The sequence below is a fragment of the Castor canadensis genome, chromosome 8 (genome assembly GCF_047511655.1).
Source record: "Castor canadensis chromosome 8, mCasCan1.hap1v2, whole genome shotgun sequence".
NCBI classification, from domain to species: Eukaryota; Metazoa; Chordata; class Mammalia; order Rodentia; family Castoridae; genus Castor; species Castor canadensis.
Genome location: NC_133393.1, coordinates 140,428,047 through 140,449,842, shown reverse-complemented (window position 1 = coordinate 140,449,842; position 21,796 = coordinate 140,428,047). Strand labels below are relative to the sequence as shown.

Here is a 21,796-nt window from a genome sequence, read left to right as displayed (position 1 = left end):
CTGATTTTAAACATTCGGCCTAGGATGTGAACAAGGTTCATGTATTTCATTTCATTGTCAAGTCTCCAGATGTGTTTCAGCTTTTTAATTTTCTTTCATGACATTGACATGTTTGAAGAGTCCAAGGCAGTTCTTCAGAATGAAGCACAGTTTAGATCTGCTGTGACCTCATCCTTGATAGAACCAGGTGAAATGTCGCTAGTGGGAGCACACTGTGTTTATCACATCTCAAGTTCAGGATTCCAGTTTGTTCCATTGTTGGTGATGCTAATCAAGTTCACTTTGTTAAGAGGGGTTCTCCATAATAATTCATAAGAAATATCTTTTGTAATTAATAACTAACCTATGGGGTGATGCTTTGAGATGAATTTCCTGTTCCACAACAACCTTTCACTCAATCATTTTTGCATTCATGGAAGTATTTGCCTGAATTAGTTATCAAATAATAACTAATTCATTAATGAATTGCTAAATGATGTTATGGTCCCTGTATAGGTGAGGAATCTTAAGTTTCCAAGAACAGAGGGGTTTTATATATATGGTGGAGCTATTATTTGAACCCAGTTGTGTCTGACTCTGAGACCCACCCTCTAACTGAGCAGCATAACAGTTGTGTTGAAAAAGGATCTCCACTTGGTACCAATGCCCTCAGAAAGTCTCTACATCTTCCCCATTTGGGATTTCTGTTGAAACTCAGGGCCACTATCAGAGAGGAGATGAAAGGGTAGAGAAGGAAAGGAGGACACGATTCAGGCATGCATCTTTTTTTTTTTTTGACAGTGATGGAAGATGGAACCTAGGGCCTCATGCGTGCTAGGCAAGTGTTTGACCACTGAGCTACAGCCCAAGGGAAACCCCTTTCCCGTCTTTAAAGCAAGTTTTGGTTGAAATCCCATGTTTCCCAAGGGCTCCATTCCTAAGCCTGGCATGGTGGTGCACACCTCTGGTCACAGATACTTAGGAGGTGGAAGAAGGAAGATGGAGAGTTCAAAGCCAACCCCAGTCAAAGTTAGCACAAGGCTCTGTCTGAAAAACTCAAAGCAAAAGGACTGCGGGCATGGTTCAAGTGGTAGAGTGCTTGTAGAGTAAGAGGCTCTGGGTTCAATCCCTGGTACTGCAAAAATTAATTAATTAATTAATTAGTAAAATGGACATCAGTCCTTCCCTATGGTTCAGAATTTCCTACAAGAATCTGCTTTAGGACCGTCCCTCCTCCACCCACCACTGTGGGCCTTATGCATTGCTGTGCTTTGCAATTAGATACGCTGTTATCAATTTCCCAAAACCTCTCATTTTGATATTGTGTTGCTGATCCCGAGTTTGTGTCTGGGCAAAGTCAGTGATTAAAGACATTGGACCAGGATCTAAGAATAAAGCAAGGGCTGGCAGAGTGGCTCAGCAGGTTAAGAGTTCCTGCATAGCAAGCATTAGGCCCTGAGTTCAAACCTCAGTGCCACTGCCCCCCCAACATCAAAAAAAAAAAAAAAGAAAAAGAAAAACAAGTGCAAGTTTTATTGAAAAGACTGCAAAAGCTCCCAGCACAGGAGGGCCTCAGGAAAACTGAAGTCTAGGAGTGATATAGGGCTCTGCCTGACCTAGGTCTAACTAGTCTATCTTGAAACTATATTTGTGATTGGTTGGCACCAAGTCAACTTCTTGCTGAACTGGGCTACCTGCCCATCCTCCTCCTTATCAAACTTGAACATTTGAGAAGGTCTGGTCAGCCTGTCCTGGCCTTGGGGCCCACATCTTGCAATTGCATTTTATTATTTTTGTGAGAGGTTTGTTATTTTCCTAAGAGACTGTTGTTTCCCTTCCCCTTTTACATGTCTGCTTCTCAAGTGTCTCCCTCATCCAAAATGAAGTCACCTCTGTCATTGCTCCCTTCACAGTTTCATCTTAAAGAGATTTCAGAGTTGGTGACATGCTGTCAGGGAAAGATGAGTCCCTTTTCAGATGAGTCAGCATTTATTTCTTTTCCATCTGGGGAGGTCTCACAGTCACAGTAAGTAAACACTCAGGGGAGAGCAGACCAACCTTACCTATGTGCTGTGAAACTTCAACACACAGTGACATCTGTTACCTGGGAGCCCAACTTCTCTGCCCCCCCGCCCCCGTGTAGCCAAAATGACCCTTCGAGAGTTCCAGAGCCTTGTAGTTGGTGGGTTTTGAGGTCGGAGAGCCCTAATTGCCAATCTCTGCTCTACCAGTGACTAGTTATGTGATTTTGAGCAAGTTACGGAAACTCTCTGAGCCACATTTCCTTGTTTGAAAAATAAAAACAGTTAATATAGTCACATGTTGTAAGAATTAAAGGAGATCATGTACCTAAATAGTTAGCCTAAGATGAATGCAAATCAAGTTTTTTATAAAGGGATAAATAAATATAAATATCTGGATAGATATTTATATATATATATATAATATATATATATATAAAATATATATATATTTTATATATATATATATATATATATCCTCACCGCAAACATATCTGTAGTGGGTCCTGTTTGCAAGAAACTAAGCCTCATTCCAAAGCAATTTAAGGGAAGAAAGGGGAATGTATTGGCCTGGACAGAGGGGGACTCCAGGGATGGACTCGTCTCAAGAACTCAGAGCTGGGCTTCACTCTGGCTTGGCCTCATTCTTTTCTATGGGAATAGATGGCTTCCTCTTGGATGGAAGGAGGAGCCACATGGCCAAAGACCATTCTCAGAGTGAGCTTAGAATCCCCAAAAGTTAGGTGAATGCTTATCACCTAAAGTTATAAGTGGTTTTTGAAAAGTTACCTGAGGGAGAAATGACCCAAACATTGTATGCACATATGAATAAAAGAAAAAAAAATTTAAAAAAGAAAAGTTCCTGAAATTCTTCTCTCAAAAAAATCCTAAGAAATGTGCTGTTTTGATCCTATTCTTTCCCAGGGAAATGAGAGGAGTAGGGCTCCCTGACCCCAGGCCCCATATGTGCTCCCAGCTCCTTGGTGTGCAGGATGTAATTCAGGAAAATGCAACGGACATTGCGGCTGGCTGGGTTTTTATGGTTTTTTTTTTGTTTGGTTGGTTTTGTTTTTTTCTTTATTTGCGGCTGGCTGTTTTCAGTGAATTAAAGTCTTGCCTCAAATCTCTGTTGAAGAGTTTCCCACCAGCACTACCAACAGATTTGTACAGTGCTTTGGTCGCTATCATATCCTGCCTTCTGATTCCTCCTGCAGGCGTCTCTGTCTGCTACTCTTAGACTTCCCTCGGTGCTTCTGCAGCCTCCAGTCAGACATCAAGTTCAGAAGCTTCTTTGAAGGGCCATAATTCAGAAGGAGCAACTGAACTCGAAAATAAACTGAGCCCTCAAGAGAAAGTGTCATTTATGGCAAATAAACTTTAAAAAAACATAAGAAAGGAAGCCAGTCTCCAGTTCATGAAGTGATTGGCAAAACGTCACAAGTGAATGAGTATATAAAAGTGACAAAATTTAATTTTAGATTTCCAAACTAAAGTGGATTTCATTCTCTAATATTCTTATCTAATGGCTTAACTTGGTTTTGCTTTTTGTTGAACTTGCCTGGCTGTCCTGTGGTTCTCTTAAGGCCTACTTCTTTCTCCAATGAATACCTATGATATTTTGATAAGCATATAGATAGATAAGTTAGAAACTGAGGAAACAGTCAAAACAGGTGTATTTGGAGAACAGAGAGTTTGTTAATTTTCTTGATTTCTGAGTACAAATAGACTATTTCAGAATATAGTGAAAAGATAGGATTTGAATTTGGGGAATATTTGGTTGAAGCTTTTCACAATGAATCAGCCCCTTTCTTGCTTCCTTGATCCTGGTACTACCCTGAGGACATTACTGAGTCTTTATCTGATGATACAGTTTACTTTTTTAGCCACCAGTAGTATCTGGTCTTATTGTACAAAGTGCAGGAGAGAATCCCAAACCCATGTTGACTCCTCTTTCCCTTCTTTGGGACATACTTCATTCTCTAGATTCAAACTCTTTGCCTGATCTCGAGTCCTCTCTGGACATACTGAAATCAGAATGAAATATTAAATTAAAAACCCAAGTCCATGGGAATAATGTTTTTTTGACAAATGGTCCTGGAACAACTGGATTGAATTTAATCTATAATTCATTATATGCATAAAAATGAACCTTAACTGTAGATGTAAAGTTACAAAACTGTCAGAGGAAATCGTAGGAGAAACTCACCATGACCTTGGATTAGACCAGGACTTCCTAGATACACTGCCACAGCATGGCCCATAAAGAAAAAAATTGATGAAGGATGGGCTCCAGGGGCTCATGCCTGTAATCTTAGTTACATGGGAAGCTGAGATTGGGAGGATTAGGGTTCAAGGCCAGCCTAGGCAAATAGTTTGCAAGACCTCCATCTCAATTAATAGCTAGAAGCAGTGCTGTACACCTGTTATCACAAACTACTCAGGAGGCTGACATTGGAGGATTGTGTTTCTAGTCCGGCCCTGGTGAAAAGTTTGCAAGTCCCCATCTCAACAGAAAAAAACTGGGCATGGTGGTGTGCACCTGTCATCCCAGCTATGGCAGAAAGTGTAGAATAGAAGGATCACAGTCCATGTCAGCCTGGGCAAAATAGAGGCCCTATTTCCAAAATAACCACAATAAAAAGGGCTAGAGGCATGACTCAGCTATAGAGCACCTGCCTAGCAAACTCAAAGTCCTGAGTTCAAACCCCAGTTTTTGTTGGCAGTACTGGGGTTTGAACTCAGGGCCTTCACCTTAAGCCACTCCACCAGCCCTTTTTTGTGATGTTTTTTTTCAAGATAGGGTCTCATGGAACTATTTGCCTGAGCTGGCTTTGAATCTCAATCCTCCTGATTTCTGCCACCTGAGTAGCTAGGATTATAGGCATGAGCCACCCGCGCCCAGCCCCCCCCAAAAAAATGTCTTTTAAAGATGAGTTCAGCATAACCGAAATTAAAAACTTTTGTGTTGCAAAATTCATTGTTAAAAAAATGAAAAGAAACCACATACTGTCAATTGCCTATTTAACAAACGACTTGTCTTCGGTGAATGTCAAAACGTATAATAAGACAATAATTCTATACAGAAAGCCAAAATATTTGAACAGACACTTCGCCATATATGAATGGCAAAGAAAGAACATAAAAAGATGCCCAACATCAGTGGTCATTAGGGAAATTCAAATTAAAATCACAATGCACTATACCCATTAGGACAGCTAAAATAAAAAAATACCCGCAATACTAAGGGCTGACAAGAACAAGAGCACCTCTCTTACCTTGCTGAGAGGAATGCAAAATGAAAACCTGTTTCCACTTAGGGAAACAGATTGGCCACTTCTAAGAAAGTTAAACGCATAGCTACCAAATGACTCAGCAACGTCACTTCTAGGAATTTACCCTTACCTTTGTATAAAAAGCTATAAAAAAGTGTTTCTGGAAGCATCATTCGCAATCACGAAACACTGGAAACAACCCAAAGTCCATCGAAATGCATGAATGGAATACTATTCAGCCACAAAAAGGCAGGAACTGTTTAATACACGCATTGGCAAACATGAACCCCAAAGGCACTGTGCTAGGTGAAAGAAGAGAGTCTCCAAAGATAAAATACTGCCTGCTTCCACTTACATGACCTTCAGGGAAAGACAGAGCAGGGGGGTGGTTGCCCAGAGCTAGACATCAGGGCTAACTACAGAAGGGAAGTCTCTGGTGGGGGTCGAAATGACTCTCCATCCCATTTGTGGTGAGCGTTAGAAGAATCTGCGCATTCGTTACAGTTAAACAGGAGAAGTTCTGAAGTTCTGCTGTACAGTAGGGGATACAGACAATGGTATTGTACTATGTATATATTTTTTAAAAGCTAAAAGAAAAGATTTCGAAGGTTTCCACCACAAAGAAATGATAATTATTTGAGTACATAGATATATTTACCCTGATTTAAACATTACATGTATCAAAACATCACATAACTGTGTCCAACTTATGGGTATCAGATTTTTTTAATGCAAAAAAGAATCTATGCATGCATTAAAATTCATAGAATGGGCTGGGCGCCAGTGGCTCACGCCTGTAATCCTAGCTACTTAGGAGCAGAGATGAGGAGGATCGCTGCTCAAAGCCAGACCTGGGCAAATAGCTTGCCAGACGCTATCTTTAAAAAACCAACCCAAAAAGTGTTGGAGGAGTGGCTCAAGGTATAGGCCCTGAGTTCAAACCCCAGTACTGCAATAAATAAATAATGAATAAAATTCATAGAATTTTAAGTGAATTCTAATGTAGGTAAATTTTATACACTTAAAATCAGCAAGTCGGGTTTTGAAGCTGACTTAGTACCAGGCCTTAGTAAATGTGCCCCAGGAAGGATACCTACTTGAAACAAAAACAGAAGCAGGCACTTGGAGGGTTTTTCAGCAGCACACAGTGCTTCCCTAGTTCAGCGTCTTTCTGACTCTGCAAATTCACAGTAAGAAAATTAGGGAGTCCAGGAGCACTGAAAAAATCACATTGTCAACATGTATCGAGTACCTTGCTAGAAAGAGGGTTCTCATAAGGCCCATTCCTTATTCCCTGAAGAAGGGGGAGCCTCGTGTCAAGAGCGGCTCCTGGGCTGGATCTACTCCATGGGCCTCTTGGAATTTTGACCCTGAATTTGTGAAGCCAAGGAATCCGTGGGAGAAGTTGGCCTGATAGACTGTGGGGGATGGTTCTGGCTGTTGTTGTTTCACTGTGTGTGTGCTTGTGAGTGTGTAGTGTATGGAGTATGGGTATGTGGTGTGGGGGGCGGTGTGTGTATATGTGTTGTGTGTGTGGTGTGTGCAGTGTGTGTATGTATGGTGTGTGTACGTGTATATGTATGCTGTACATGCGGCACAGTGTGTGCAGTGTGTGTGGGGGGGTGCGTGTGGTTGTCTATGTGTGGGGGGTGTGCAGGTGTGGGGTGTGTGGTTGTATGTGTATGTCTGGTGTGTGCGGTGTGTGTGGGGGAGGTGTGCTTGTATGTGGGGGTGTGTGCGGGTATGGGGTGTGTGCGGTGTATGTGGTGTGTGTTTGTATGGAGTGTGTGGTTGCATGTGTGGTGTTATGTGTTGTGTGTGTGTGTGTGGTTGTGGTGTATGCGGTGTGTGTGTGCGTATGGGGTGTGTGGTTTGTGTGTGTGGTTGTGTGTGGGGAGATGTATGCGGGGTGTGTGTGTATGGGGTGTGTGGTTGTGTGGGGGGGGGTATATGCAGTGTATGTGTGTTGTGTATGTGTGTGGCATGTGTGGGGGAGGCATGTGGTTGTGTGTGTGTGTGTGGTGTATGTGGTATGTGTGTGTAAGGGGTGTGTGGTTTGTGTGTGGTTGTGTGTGGGGAGATGTATGCAGTGTGTGTGTGGCATGTATGTTTGTGGTTGTGTGTGTGTGGTTGTATGGTGTGGGGGTGATGTATGTGGTGTGTGTGTGTATGGTGTGTAGTTGTGTGGGAGTGGGTGTATTCAGTGTGTGTGTGTGGCGTGTATGTGTATGTGGTATGTGGTGTGTGTGGTTGTGTGTGGGGGTGTGGTGTATGTGGTTGTGTGTGGTATGTGTGTGTATGAGGTGTGTGTGGGGGCGGTGTGGGGTATGTGGTTGTGAATTGTGTGTGTGGACTCTCCTATACTTCGCTGTTTGAATGCGTAGCACACCTCTGTGGGCTGATGTTCCATGGGTGACAAAGCTGCTGTTTACTAGGACACAGCAGTGCTGCTGGTACTCACGTTGATCGGCTGGTAGGGAGGCCTGTGTTGGTGAGCGGTGAGCAAACATCAAGCCCTGTAATCCTCCCGCTGCTTTGGGGTCTTCTGCCTCTCCCTTTACTTTCTGAAAGCTTCATACAGAGGCAGCGGGGCATTTCGCTGTCCAGCTGTATGAACTTGGGGGAGCCTGGGTATTTTACTGTCTTCTAGCAGGGTCTGTAGCAAGGCATCTTTTTCTTATTCTAGGTCTATTGCTGGCATCTCTCCAGCTTCCTTTTGAGGGCTCTGTCCTTTCCACTGGTGCTCCCCACCCTTGCAGTCCCCGGGAGAGTCCCCTGTCTCCCTCGTGGTGTTGGCCTGGGACCAGTTTCTCAGCCCAGCAGACGTGTTCTGAAGCATCATGAGTGAGCCTGGGGCTACAAAAGCCAGAGGGGAAGCCTGGCCAGAGTTGAGAGCCACACTTTTCTTTGATGTCTTAATCTGTGTGTCCATTGTGTCCAGGTTTCTGACCTTCAGCCTGGAGCACACAGCCCTGAATGGCCCTCGGATACATTTCAGAGGGATCATGTACTTAATGAGATAAAAGCTGCACCTTCATTTTCACTAACGTCTAATTGAAATGGAGTATTTCATTCTGTTGTGATTGGAACTGCAGTACGTGTGACGTCACCTCTAGAAATCAGATATTTTTGTTTACAACTCACAGCTTTTTAAAGTTCATCACTGTGTCAGATTACAATAGTTATGATATCTGCTGATAGGTTTTGGCACTTAGCAAAGAGAAGTATATGTATTGCTGTATTACAAATGTGTTCTGTTCCTCAGTATTCTGGTAACATTCTCATAATTGGTTTTCTTCATCACACGGTGTAGGTGTTTTGTTTGGTTTGGTTTGGTTTGGGGTCCTCACATTTGGTAGGGCAAGCATTTTACCTTAACTAAATCACCAGCCTAGACAATGTGTTTTGAGAGCATTTAAAAATATCATTCTGAGAAAGGGTCTATGGACTTTATCAGACCCCCAAGAGACTCAGGACACCAAGAAGGTTAAGAGCCCTGCCATCTGCCTGGGATTTGGAGATTCATATAAAATTGGCTCACCTTTCCCTACCCACTATTCCCTTCAGAATTCCTGAAAATTCTGTTCTCATGTCCCTGCTCCTGGGACTTCCCATCTCAGTCCTGTGTGTCTAAAATGGGGAAAGTGCCCGCCCCTCCCGCCACTGACTTCCCTCAAACCCAGTGATGTGTCTTCAGCCCCAGGGGGAAGCACTGTGGAGCTGGGGAGGGACTAGAAGGTTCATAGCATGGCAGAAGACTGTGGACTGAATACTAGACACCCTCAGTTCTGGAAAAGTTCCTGGGCCCATGGCCACAAGGAAAGAAGTTCTTGTGGGAGAGTGACAGCCACTGCCATGTGTCATTCTCTTCAAATAAGGTTCCTTCTTGGGCTTTGGCCATATGCTAGGGTTCCAGGTCATCATTTATTCAGACCTGCTTCACTCCCTCCTGCTCTCACCCCCTCCAATTCCATGTGCACAGAAGACCTTGTTTCTACACAAAGCCATTTTCTCTCCAAGGTACACTCTGCCAACAATTAGAGCAATTCTTTTCCTACCACTACACTCTTGTGCAGTTCATCATGATCTGAAGATTAAACAAAGAACTTGGGAGATATTTTAGCCAGTCATGGTAGTTCACACCTATAATCCCAGCCCTCAGGAGGCTGAGGCAGGAGGATCGTGAGTTTGAGCTCGAGGTCAGCCTGCACTACAGAGAGAGTTCAAAGCAAACTTGAGCTATTACATAGAGACACCCTGCCTCAAACAAACAAAAACCTGAAGACAAAAGATTATTTCCTAGAGATCCTTTAAAGATTTGTACGGCCAGAGGAATTGCTTTGAAGAGGTAGGCTGTGCATTCAAGAAATATTTACTTTCTTTCCAAAATTCTAGATTCAGAACAGTGAAGGGTGATAGTACCTGTCACAGCATTCCAGACTTTCAGAGAAGGCACAGTCCTTAACACTTGGTGACTATTTTTTTCTTTTTGCAGTACTGGGTTTGAACTCAGGGCCTTGCACTTGCTAAGCAAGTGCTCTCACACTTGAGCCACTCCACCAACCCAACACTCGATGACTTTTGAGTTGATTCCCTCTTAAACTAGATTTTATTCTTCAATCCACGGATCCCAGTGGACTCACATGGCTCTGTTACGAAAAGGTAAGATGGCAACTTTTGAAGATAGTGATGAAAAAAGAGGAGTGTTTTGATGCTGAGCTAGCACTCTCTCTTTCTCTCTGTCTCTCTGTCTCTCTCTCTCTCTCCCTTCTTGTGTGATTTTCATGGGCCATTTTCCCACAAGCAATGTCTGGCATCATTTCAGGCTGGTCCCTGTGGAAAGTTGTTACATATTTTGGTCAGAAGTGGACTTACCATGAATGGAGTCATATAGTTCTATAAAACTTGAAAAAATAATTGATTTCTGTATTCTCAATAAATTCTCACAATCATGTTTATTTTACCATTTGTAATTTTTAAATTTTTATTCTTAAAGGGTCACCTCAAATCTTCAGAACTATCAAAACTTAGATTTGCCCCTGATTTTAGACTAGTGGTTTGTGAATTTGGGGAGAAACACAGTAACCTAATTCCATTGCCATTACTCTCAGGATAGAGTTACCCAATTTGGCAAATGAAAACACAGGCCATCCAGTTAAATTTGAACTTCAGATAAACAAGGAATAATTTTCTAGTGTAAGGATGTCCCAAATATTGCATACAACTTACTTAACCTAAAAAAAATAATTTTATCTGGCAGCCCTATGTCAATGGTAACAGGGACAGTTAGAAGGGTCACATGATGGAAGACATTGGACCACCTACCCAAATGCAGTGGAGGTGAATTTTTTTTTTTTTTGAGGTACTGGGGTTTGAACTCAGGGCTTCATGTTTGCTACGCAGGTGCCCTCCCACTTGAGCCACATCCCAGCCCTTTCTTGCTCTGGTTATTTTGGAGAAAGGGTTTCACTTTTTTCTCATGGCTGCCTGGACCATGATCCCTTATTTTAAGCTTCCTGCCATCGCTGGGATGACAGCGATGCCCAGTTTTTTTCCCATTAAGATGGAATCTCACAAACTTTTGGCCCAAAGTGTCTCAAACTGATATCCTCCTGATCTCAGCCTCTCAAGCAGATAGGATTACAGGTGTGAGCTACCCCAGCCCTGCTGGCAGGTGAATATTGATACAACCCATTGATAAGCTATAGAATTTTGTCCCTTCTGCTTCTCCATAGTTTTGTGTTAAACTGGGTCTGGTATATGGTTATCTTTGATGATAACCCAGAAAGTTAGGGAGGAGCTAGAAGTCAGCAAGGTAGAGTTACCAAGCCTCAGAGTGTAGTTTGGAAAGGCATGTAGACTCCCCAATGCCTTTCTTTTGTAAATATGGAGACAAAGGCCTTGGAAATCAAAACATAAACCAGTATGAGGCCAGTTAAGTCTCTCTCTCTCTCTCTCTCTCTCTCTCTCTCTCTGTCTTTCTTTTTTGCAGTACTGGAGTTTGAACTCAGGGCCTCACGCTTGCTAGGCAGGTTCTCTACCACTTGAGCCACTCTGCCAGCCCGCCTTACAGTAAATGGGAAAAGATTTATCTCCTTTCATAAAAAAAAAAAGGTGATTATACAAATATATTCAGTTATAAGAATATTGGTCAATCCTTGTTAGCTTTTGTTGCCTGTCTGCACAGGAAGTTAGAAAGGTTGACTTTTTCACACTGGGATTTTATATCGCTTAACTCTATGAACATCAACTTCCTCCATCATCTCATGCATAACCAGTGCTGGGTGTTCCACGGTAGTCCTGTCCTACACTGCTCTGCTTTTCAGTAGATCCCACGAGCAAGCATCACTAATGTAGAACAGATGGAGGCAAAGAAACAGAAACATTGGTATGGTCTTCCACCTTTTTACCCAGGGCAAGAATTTTCTACACATCATCCTTGACCAGTGGTCAGATTAACTGAAAAGCAACTGCATTCTAATAGCTGAAAGCATGTACTCATAATTAGGACTGCTCTTAAAAGCGTTATATAAACGCTATTGTCTGAAACAAAGTATTCATGCACAGGAAGTGACTCCAAAGGCAGCCTCCTGTGATGTGATGACCAAGTTCACAGCCTCTGCTGTCCGCCTGGGCAGTGTACCAGGTCAACACATCACTCCATGTGCTATCTGCTTAAAGAAATGTCCCAGGCCACCACGTCCTCAGTACGCCCTGGAAGGCATCTGTTCAGGTCGATGGGTTAAACTTTGACATGCTTCCATTTTCATTTCAGTTAATCAAGTGCTGCTGTTCCTTCTGATCGTGACCCTCTGTGCAATTCTGTACAAGAAAGTTCATAAGGCTGCTGTGCTCAAGGGTGAAGCAGGTAGGCAAGCATGGAGTCCATCGATACAGAACACTTAGGAGTGTGGTACCAGTGTGTTCCTTTGGGTCCCTGGGTTCAGGAACCAGTAACAACGTGGTCAGCTCCCAAGGACTTGCTTGAGGAAAATTCATCCAAGGTCAACTGGTCAGTTGTGCTCTAGAGTGGTCAGTGCTATTCAAACCATAGCATATGTAAGATTCATACAGAGGTCTCGTCATAACACACCACTGGGCTCCAGCTGAGAGGTTCAGAATCATAAGTATGGGGCTGGACCCGAGAATTTACGTTCTGATAAGCTCATGCTCTTGGTTCTTGGGCCACACTTGGAGCATCCTGCTCTGCATCCCATCACTTTGGAGCCTCTCAACATTTTGCTTATAAAAATTTACTTCTCTCTTTCCTCCCAACTGGTCCATTCCCATTAGGGCCCAAACAGCCTCTTTTATGGCTTGGATTTGAAGCATCCCCTAAAAAGGCTCATGTATGGAAGACTGGACCTGACACAAGCAGTGTTCACAAGTGGAACTTTTGGGAAATGACTGAATCAAGAGGGCTCTGGTTTCATCAATGGACCAATCCATTGAGGAATTCAAAATTTGAACTGACCATGGAAAGGTGGTAGAACTGTGGAAGGTGGGGCCTTAACAAGGCGGTATATTGCTGGGAGCATGTTGTTGAAGGGTATCTTCCCCTGACTACACTTCTCTCAGCCTCCTGGCCACCATAAGGTAAGCCGCCTCCTCTACCACACACTCTTGCCGCCATGATTACCTCACTACAAGCCCATCACAATGGAGCAGACAAACCATGGACTGAAACTCTGAAACCATGAGCTAAAACAAATCCATTTTCCCTTAGGTTGTTTCTCTCAGGTATTTGTCACAGTGACAAAGCACTGACTAACTCATAACTCTCAACTTAAAAATGATCCTTCATTGCCAGGTGTGGTGGTGTACACTTGTAATTCCACTACTCAGGAAGCTGAGGCAGGAGAATCATAAATTTAAGGTCAGCCTTGATTACATAGCAAGATCCTGCACCAAAACAAATAAACAAGCAACACCTCAAGGCTGGAGATGTAGCTCAGTGGTAGGGCACTTGCCTAGCATGTGCAGGGCCCCAGATTCCATCCCCAGCACTGGAAAAAATATTCTTCATTGACCCCCACGTCCCTTCTGACAGCACCAAGAGCTCTGTTTCCCTCCTCGGGGATGAATTGCATGAGCTAGCAAGTTCACAAACCCAAAACACGCAAAGTCAACCCCAAAAGAATCAAGCAGCACCATTACTGTGTTTGTTACATTTTAAATTATTTACTTTTAGTATTAGTCAAGAAAATAAACTCACTTGTAGAAAATACAGAAGGGAAAAATATTACCTGTAACTGCATCAGCTGAAGAAAAAAAGTCAGTGACTGTTTTGGCGTGTGACATACACTCAGGGACTAGAGACAAAACAGTGAACAAAACAGTGTCTCTGCTCCCACAAAGCAGGCATTTCTTTCTGGTTATTTTTTAAATTATAAATCACTTAAATGTAATCTGGTCCAAAAGAGCACAGGAGAGCATCTGGAAAGAGAATGATTTCCACAAGATGACATATATGTGAGTGTTCACAGAGCAACAGTCCCAAACTGGACACAATCCATGGGTCCATCGACTAGTGAATGGATAAAGGAAGTGTAGTATGTCCACACTCTGGAGTACTTTCCACAAAAAAAAGGAACAAATTACTGACACAAACTAAAATACACATGAACCTCAAAAACAGAATGCTACATGAAAGAAAACCAGACCTGAAAGACCACATATTGTTTGATTTCCCCTTAGATGAAATTTCTAGAAAAGGCAAGGAAATCCAAGACCAAGTGCCAGCAAGGTTGGCTTCTCCTGAGGCCTCTCTCCTTGGCCAGCAGATAACTGCCATTTCACTATGTTCCCACATGGCCTTTCCTCTGTGGACACCCCCTAGTGTCTCTTCCTCCTCTTATTAAGGTACCAGTCCTTTTGGCTTAGGGCCCCACCCTGGTGGCCTCATTTTTACTTAATTTCCTCTTTAAAGTTCCCATCTCCAAATACAGTCATCATATCCAGAGTTACTGGAGGTCAGGATTTTACATATGAATTTGAATTTGGTGGTGGGGAGATTCACAATTCAGTACATCATAGTATCTGTATTATACCTCAACAAACTGTTTTTTAAGAGAGAGTTGGGCATGGTGACACCTTTAATTCAGCTATTTGGGATGTGGAGATGGGATGATTGAAGTCCAAGACCACACTGGGCAAAGTCACAAGACCCCACCTGAAAAATAACTAAAGCAAAAAATGGCTGGGGCATGACTCAAGTGATAGAGCGCCTGCCTAGGAAGTGAGACCCTGACTTCAAACGCCAGTACCACAAAGAGAGAGAGAGAGAGAGAGAGAGAGAGAGAGAGAGTCATACAAGGTCAAATGTCCTCTGAACTTCTGGTTCTTTGCTCCTCCCACTTCACTCCCTGCCCATAAGCCAACACATTCACTCAGTTCATCTGAGTGGGTAAGTCTAACAGCTGTTAAAACAACTGTATGGAAATGCATGTCTCTATTGATTAATCAGCTGCATACAATAAACAAAGCGTTTGGACCACGTGAATGGATCCAGTATCACATTTTTATACCGTTCAGTGTTGAAAAAGAATCTATGTCACCGTGATACCATTGGAAAGAATGCAGTGTTGCTGTGGAAAGATGCCCATGGTGTAAGTGGGAAAAACAAACTGCAGAACCGTTGTGGAAAGTATGATGGCATTTTGGTTTTTATGTGTACTTTAGAACTTTCATGAAGGAAGGTTTGAGGTACACATCACACTGTAAGAAATCTGCCTTTGGAACTGGACTGCAAAACACTCACGATTTACCAGATCCTCTTCTGTTTTGGTTGGAAGTTTTTCAAGAAGTGTGTATTAATTTTTATCATTAAAAAATATGGCTGGACATGGTGGCATATGCCTGTAATCCTAGCACTTGGGAGGCTGAGGCAGGAGGATTGCAAGTTTGAGGCCAGCCTGTGTCATACAAGGAGACCCTGTCTCGGAAAAGCTAACACTCCCTCCAAAAGACATGAATTCAAAGAACCAGTGTTATCGGCTAATGCTCAGAAGCCCTGTGAAATCCTGGGCACCATCAGCTGAGATCTTTCCTGTAATGACTTTCCATGTAATCTCCTGATAATTTCTTTGTGATTAGCACACTGGTGAGTCATTCCTATCGCATTTGGGGTGACTCAAGTTAACTTATATGGCTGAAACAATCCTTTTTGAATGGGAATCTGAGTTTTTGGTCTTGGAAGAACAGACATTTCACCTATTGTAGGGACTAGGCATGGCTCCATCAGAAATGCTGCGGGATGGTCTAAGGCAATATCATTTCCAGTCCTTTCTGCCATCTTTCTGATGTTTTCTAGCTTAGCTGGACACCAAACAGCCCCTATAGGCAAACCTTTGAGTGGGCTGACTCAGGCACCAGCTGTTCAATGGATCCCAAGGGTGCAGCAGACAACTCCCAAAGAAGCGTGAGATCGGAGCATTGATGGAGGATTACAGGCAGTTCCCCTTCCATGTGTTTTAGTTCTCAGTGCTCTTAGGCCTTGATCGTTTCGGGGGGCGGGGAGAACTTCCTGGCAGAGAGCAGTGTTTGGGGCTCAGGTTAGCTTCAGGGTGTCTGACTGACAGAGGCTGTCAAGCATAGCAGAGTGATGAGCCTGACGCAGAGAAGTTCGAAATTCTCTTGGGTGCCCCCTCTTTCCTGGGGATGCCTTCCCCTACCTCATGTTGCCTGCTGGAGCCTGGCAGCCAGGCTCTACCTCTGCTTTTCTTTTTCTTTTTTTTTTCCCCACTCTGAAACACATTTCAGTGCCAGCAGCCTATAGGCAGAGGCCAGGCAATGGTTCAGAGCCACAGTTTGCTCTGGTATGGAGCACTATGACTGCTTTTGCTTTTCACCTCCTATCTCTCTCTCTCTCTCTCTCTCTCTCTCTCTATATATATATATATATATATATATGATCCTTCTAATCTCAGCCTCCCAAGTAGCTAGGATTGCAGGTGTGAGCCACCCAGCGCCCAGTTATCATGGCTTTGATGTCTTTAACAGGTAGCTTCCATCTCCTGGTCTACCATGGATGCTGTACTCCTGTCATCCTATCAACAGTCCAATGAGAAAGGGGAAAGATGATGGGGAGGGTAAGCACTCCTTCTCAGAGGGCAGGCCCAGTAGTTGCACACATTGCTTGAGCTAACATCCCACTTGTCAGAATTAGATGACATGGAGTGGCAAGGGAGTCTGGGAAATGGAGTTTCAGTAGATGCTGTGTGCCCGCTGCAATTTCAACATGTTTCTGAGGGGAGGAGGAGAGACTGGATAGTGGAGACAGACCAGCAGTCTCTTCCCCATCGTGCTGTCTTCCCCCAGGAGAGTAGGAGACTGGTTAAACTGTTGTCCTGCAAAGTTCCTTCAGTTCCAAGTCACTGGTTTTGATGTTTCCAGATGATGACCCTGAGGCCCCGGAGGACATGGAAGAGGAGATCCCGGTTGTGATCTGTGCAGCTGCAGGGCGGATGGGCGCGGCCATGGCCGCCATCAACAGCATCTACAGCAACACGGACGCCAACGTCATGTTCTACGTGGTGGGGCTGCGGAGCACCCTGCCCCGAATACGGTAACTTGGGCTCGGTCGTGTGCGCCACTCGCTTTGAATCTTCTCTTTCTTTCCTTAAGTGACTCCCTTCCTTTGGGGATTGATAACTGCTGTTAGAACGAATGAGAGGATGTGCTGTCTAGTAAGGAAATGGCAGCCAAGCCTCCTTAACTTGGTAAGGCCATGTGTCACTCTCCAAACGTGACCAAAGACGATGGTCCGGATCAGCTTATCTGAAAGTCTTCCTTTCAAAAACGTGTTTCCTTCTCTCTGCTTGCTTAACGTGAGAGAATATAAACATAATCATTTTAATAATTATTATTGGTTTTGAGATGGGGAGGTCTATCTAGCCCAGGATCAAACCTGTGATCCTCCAGCCTTTGCCTCCCAAGTGCTGAGATTATGTTATTGTATACATATGTTACATATATGCATATATGTGTTATTTGTTTTGGTGCTGGGGATTAAACCCTGGCCTCACATATACTAAGTACATGCTCTACCACTGGGCTGTACCCCCAGCCCTATAATTTTTGAACTGCAAACCTGCAATAATATAGTCTTATATATTACGTTATAATGTACTTTTGAACTGATGCTTTTCCTATCACATGCCATACTAAAATAAACAAAATAAAAATTTAAATGTATTATGAAGTTGTGGGATAAGTATATAATATTATGGTATAAACTTGTTATAGAGAATGTCTTCCTGAGCCCAGAATTCATAAGAAAAAAACTGACAGATTTGACTTTCTAACATAAAAGCTGATGAATAATGAAAAACAATGAGTGAAATTAGTTATAAAATAGATAGGGAGAAAATATCCTCAACATGTATTACTGACAAAGGATTACTATTCAAAATAAAGAACTGTTACAAAAAATTTTAAAATACAAGCCTAGTAGAAAAATCACCACAGACTTTGAACAGACAATGAGGCCCTGGATTCCATCTTCAGCACCATAAAAAATGAAAACAAGAGCTGCACATGGTGGCACACGTCTGTAATCCTAGCATTTGGGAGGCTAAGGTAGAAGGATTTTGAGTTTGGAAAAAACCCCTAAGAGTAGCAAGCATGAGGCCTTGAGTTCAAACCCCAGTACTACCACCAAACCAAACAAAACCCCAAAACCCCCCAAAACCCAAAAACCCAAAAAACCTGAGTATGGACAGACAATTCTAGAAGAAAAAATTACAGCCAACAAACTAAGTGGGCAGGAGCTGCTTCCCAGTTCTTGGCATCACAAAGTAAACACTCATGTGACAACCACCACATGGTCACCAACACTTTATATAATCCATAATGGTGGGTCTGATGGATGGCCAGGCTGTGTTGCTGTGGCTTTCAGTTGAAGTTCCCTTGTTTCTGTGGTTGAGCACTTGCACATACATTTCTTGTTTGTTGGATGTGTGTGTTCCAATCTCTTGTCTGTTTTTCTGGTGGGTTGTCCCTTTTTTGTAATTGAAATGACCCATTTTTATGGCTCAAATTTTGCACATCTCAATTTTGTTCAAATTCAATTGTTTTTTCAAGTTTTTTGGCCATGGTGGTGATTGAACCCAGGGTCTCACACATGCGGGGCAAAGGTTCTACCACTGAGTCACACTCTGGCTCTCTTTTGCTAATTTAATCAACAATAAATGCTGTCATGTGTGGCCAGAGTTGTTGGAAATTTTGTCTTGAGATTATTTCTACCAGGAATCTCATGACAAATTGGATAAACGTTCTGTAAGGCTGAGAAATGGAAGGGGAGAGGGAGGAGAAGACAGGGAATTCGGATAGATGGTGGAGACTGAGAGAAAGAGTCAAAGACAGAGGCAAATCCAAATCATCCTTGGAGTCAAAAAGCAGAGAAAAAAGACTTTGGTCAAAGTTTAAGGTCCAGACTGCTCCCAGTTGGTAATGTTTCAGAGCTGGGGTGACAGGGCAAAGGTGGCTTTGGTGACCACAGAGGCTGCTTTATAAAGAGGAAGAAGCACTCTCTGTTCTTCTTGTTTCTTGGGGAGAATATTTGGATCTGAGGAGATATTTAGCTATTACTATTTTGCTTCATTTCCTTTGCAGAAAGAATTATGTGATTGAGGGAGTTTAAAAAAAAAAAAAGGAAACACTTGAAGGCCAACCAGATGAGAACACAATCAGAAGTAATTGTAGACTAAATTCTACTAAGTGTGCACACATTTTATTTTTAACTTTCTAAGGTGGAAACAGATTGGGCCTGTGGCAAATGGAGGAAGGATTTGAAGTGGTTTTTTGTTGTCTCTTTAGAAAATGGATTGAACATTCTAAACTGAGAGAAATAAACTTTAGAATCGTGGAATTCAACCCTGTAGTCCTGAGGGGGAAGATTAGACCGGATTCATCACGGCCTGAATTGCTCCAGCCTGTGAGTAGGAATGACGTCACTGCTGGGGACAGTCCTGGTGAGACCCTGTTCATTGTGGAGCACCAGCCACCAGGATGAAGCCTCCTAAGTGTTAGACTGCCACAGATGTCCACTTTTTTATCATTTATATACCACCTGCTCCAGGAAGGATTCAAGATAGTTTACATGAACGTAATGGAGCAGTTAAAAAGAAATGAAGCATAGACAATGCTGTCTGTGGGTGGGAGCTGGAGGTGGGCCAGGAAAAAAAATCCCAGCCTGTAATCTATTGAATGTGCTGTGTGCAAACATTAGTTAGCCCCAAGTTTCCCACTGGCCAAGGAGAAAACAGCAATGTGTGGAATCTGTGTCCCTGAGTGTTGACTGAGAGCATATTTCAGGAGACACCTATGATCTTACTAGCATCAGGAACCATAAAGTATTTTCCTATAAGAATACTTATAAGAGGGGCCTCTCCTGCAGGAAGAGTGGTGGCTTTTTGAGACAGGGTCTCACCTTGGAGCCCAGGGTGGCTTTGAACACTGGGTCCTCCTACCTGAACTCATGATCTTCCTGCTTCACATTTCTAAGTGCTGGGATTACAGGTGTGCACCACCACACCCAGATAGTGATATTTCTGATGGTAGTTTTACAGAACCTGCAGATGCGTTCTACATGTGATTGTTACCTAAATCCACCCTTGCAAATTTACTAAATTCTAAGCCCTCTGTCCAGATGTTCATAGTTGGAGTTAGGCCCATAAAACGTGTTATTAACGAAACTAAAACTCATTACCTTTTCCTGGATCAAGGAGCTAAAAGGTTGACCTGGGATAACACACAACTGATTGTGCATTTTTGTGTGTCTTTAAGGCTGGCTTAGTTGAGGGATAATCTTAGTTTTGGAGAAATCTGTGCCCTGAAGACTGACGGGAGCTTTGGTGACTTGTTCTGTCGTGGCCACAGCCTCAGTGGTTGGGGAGTCTCTATCTAGGAGAGCCACTGATCTGCCAGTGCTGGTCTCAGTTCCAAGGCCCACATAGATCAGGCTCTAGGAAGCTTGGGTGTGACATCGTAGCCTGTCTTTCTCCACACCACAAGTAAAACTGAGTTGAGGCCATTGTCAAAGCTGATGGTCAAGTACACTGAAATGACCTTGAGCCATTTGCCTTCCCCACTGTTGTTTCTCTTGTTTTAACAGCTGAACTTCGTTCGATTTTATCTCCCTCTGCTCATTCAGCATCATGAGAAAGTCATCTATTTGGACGATGATGTGATTGTGCAAGGTACACCTGTGACTGCAGGCATGCTTGGACAGGGGTAGTTGATAAGTAGAGTGACTGTCTCTTCACGTTCTACGTCGCTAGTTGCCCAGTGGCTTTGAGTGTTTATTAAAGTTGTAAGTGCAGCATTTTTTGTAAACTTGGAAATATTTTGAAAGCAGAGTTTGGTGCTTCCCTGCACCATCTGGTTGGCTTTCAGAGGGCCACACTCTGATTGTCAAGTCTGCAGGAAATAGCTGGGTAGCCTTTCCTTTCTGTGCATCCCTAAAATGTACAGAAATAAAGTCTCACTGAGGAAGTCTTAGGGGGAACCTAAGTTGTGATGTTTGGATGTGTGCTATCTCTTCCACAGGCAAATAGGATAAGCATTGCCATGATAACCACCTAGCCATAGAAATGGATTGAACCAGTGCCCATCTGAATTTGTCCAGTGGCTTTCTAAATTGGCACCAGATTTTTTTTTTCTTTTTTGTGGTTTTGGGGATTGAACTCGGGGCCTCGAGCTTGCTAGGAAGGCACTTTACCACTTGAGCCACACCCCCAAGTCCTTTTGCTTTGCTTTATATAGCTTATTTTTCTGATAGGGCCTCACACTTTTATCTGGGCTGGCCTCAAAGCACAATACTCTTATCTCCACCTTTCAAGTAGCTGGGATTGCAGGTATGCGTCATTACACCTCTGTGGGCACCAGCTATTTTTATTAAGCAAAGTACCTGGCCACTAGAAATCAGGGAGCCTGTACTCTTCCCTCTAGCAAAGTCAGTAATTGTTCAAGCTCTAAGGCTCTATTCTAGCTCTGAAATATCTGCTTTGTTTTAATTGCGGGCATTTCCAAATTCAGGTGATATCCAAGAATTATACGACACCGGCTTGGCCCTGGGCCACGCAGCAGCCTTCTCAGATGACTGTGATTTGCCCTCTGCTCAGGACACCAGTAGACTCGTGGGGCTCCAGGTAGGAAATTCACCTTTTTTGTCCTGGTTCCTTCCCCTTCCCAGCAGCTCAAAATGAGTGCAACTTACACCTCCAAAGCCCTGAGAGCCAGTGGGAACTTCTAGGAGGCAGGACAGCAGGGGGTGAGGTGGGGGCATGTCTGGGAGGGATGCCTGGGCTTGTCATTCATGTCCCTGCTTCTTTCCTCACTTACTGGGGTGAAGTGCTTTAGCCCTGCACAGTCCCACTTTCCTAATCTAAAACAGCACCGACATTGTCTGCTCTGCTGTGTTTTGGGAGCTGTAATGAGACGTGTGGTGTCAAACGGGTCAGCAGGTAGCAAAGGCCCAGCATGACAGTTAAGTTACTCATAGTCATACTCTGTTTCAGAGAT

The 21,796-nt window shown here is 43.4% G+C and overlaps 1 protein-coding gene and 1 pseudogene across 2 annotated transcripts in view; one reads left to right on the top strand and one right to left on the bottom strand.

Annotated features, from left to right (window-relative positions):
* Positions 1-21,796, top strand: part of Glt8d2 (glycosyltransferase 8 domain containing 2) — a 43,684-nt gene that overhangs the window by 15,317 nt on the left and 6,571 nt on the right. Inside the window, exons 3-8 of one of the 2 annotated variants that reach the window (XM_020152392.2) lie at positions 9,768-9,934; positions 12,048-12,140; positions 16,667-16,838; positions 19,091-19,208; positions 20,388-20,472; positions 21,311-21,423. In XM_020152392.2, coding sequence (XP_020007981.1) covers positions 9,916-9,934; positions 12,048-12,140; positions 16,667-16,838; positions 19,091-19,208; positions 20,388-20,472; positions 21,311-21,423 — 600 coding nt within the window. In that variant the 5' untranslated portion in view covers positions 9,768-9,915. The remainder of the gene's footprint in view (positions 1-9,767; positions 9,935-12,047; positions 12,141-16,666; positions 16,839-19,090; positions 19,209-20,387; positions 20,473-21,310; positions 21,424-21,796) is intronic. The other variant, XM_074084263.1, reaches the window with a different exon arrangement.
* Positions 16,014-16,136, bottom strand: LOC141410593 (small nucleolar RNA SNORA42/SNORA80 family; annotated as a pseudogene).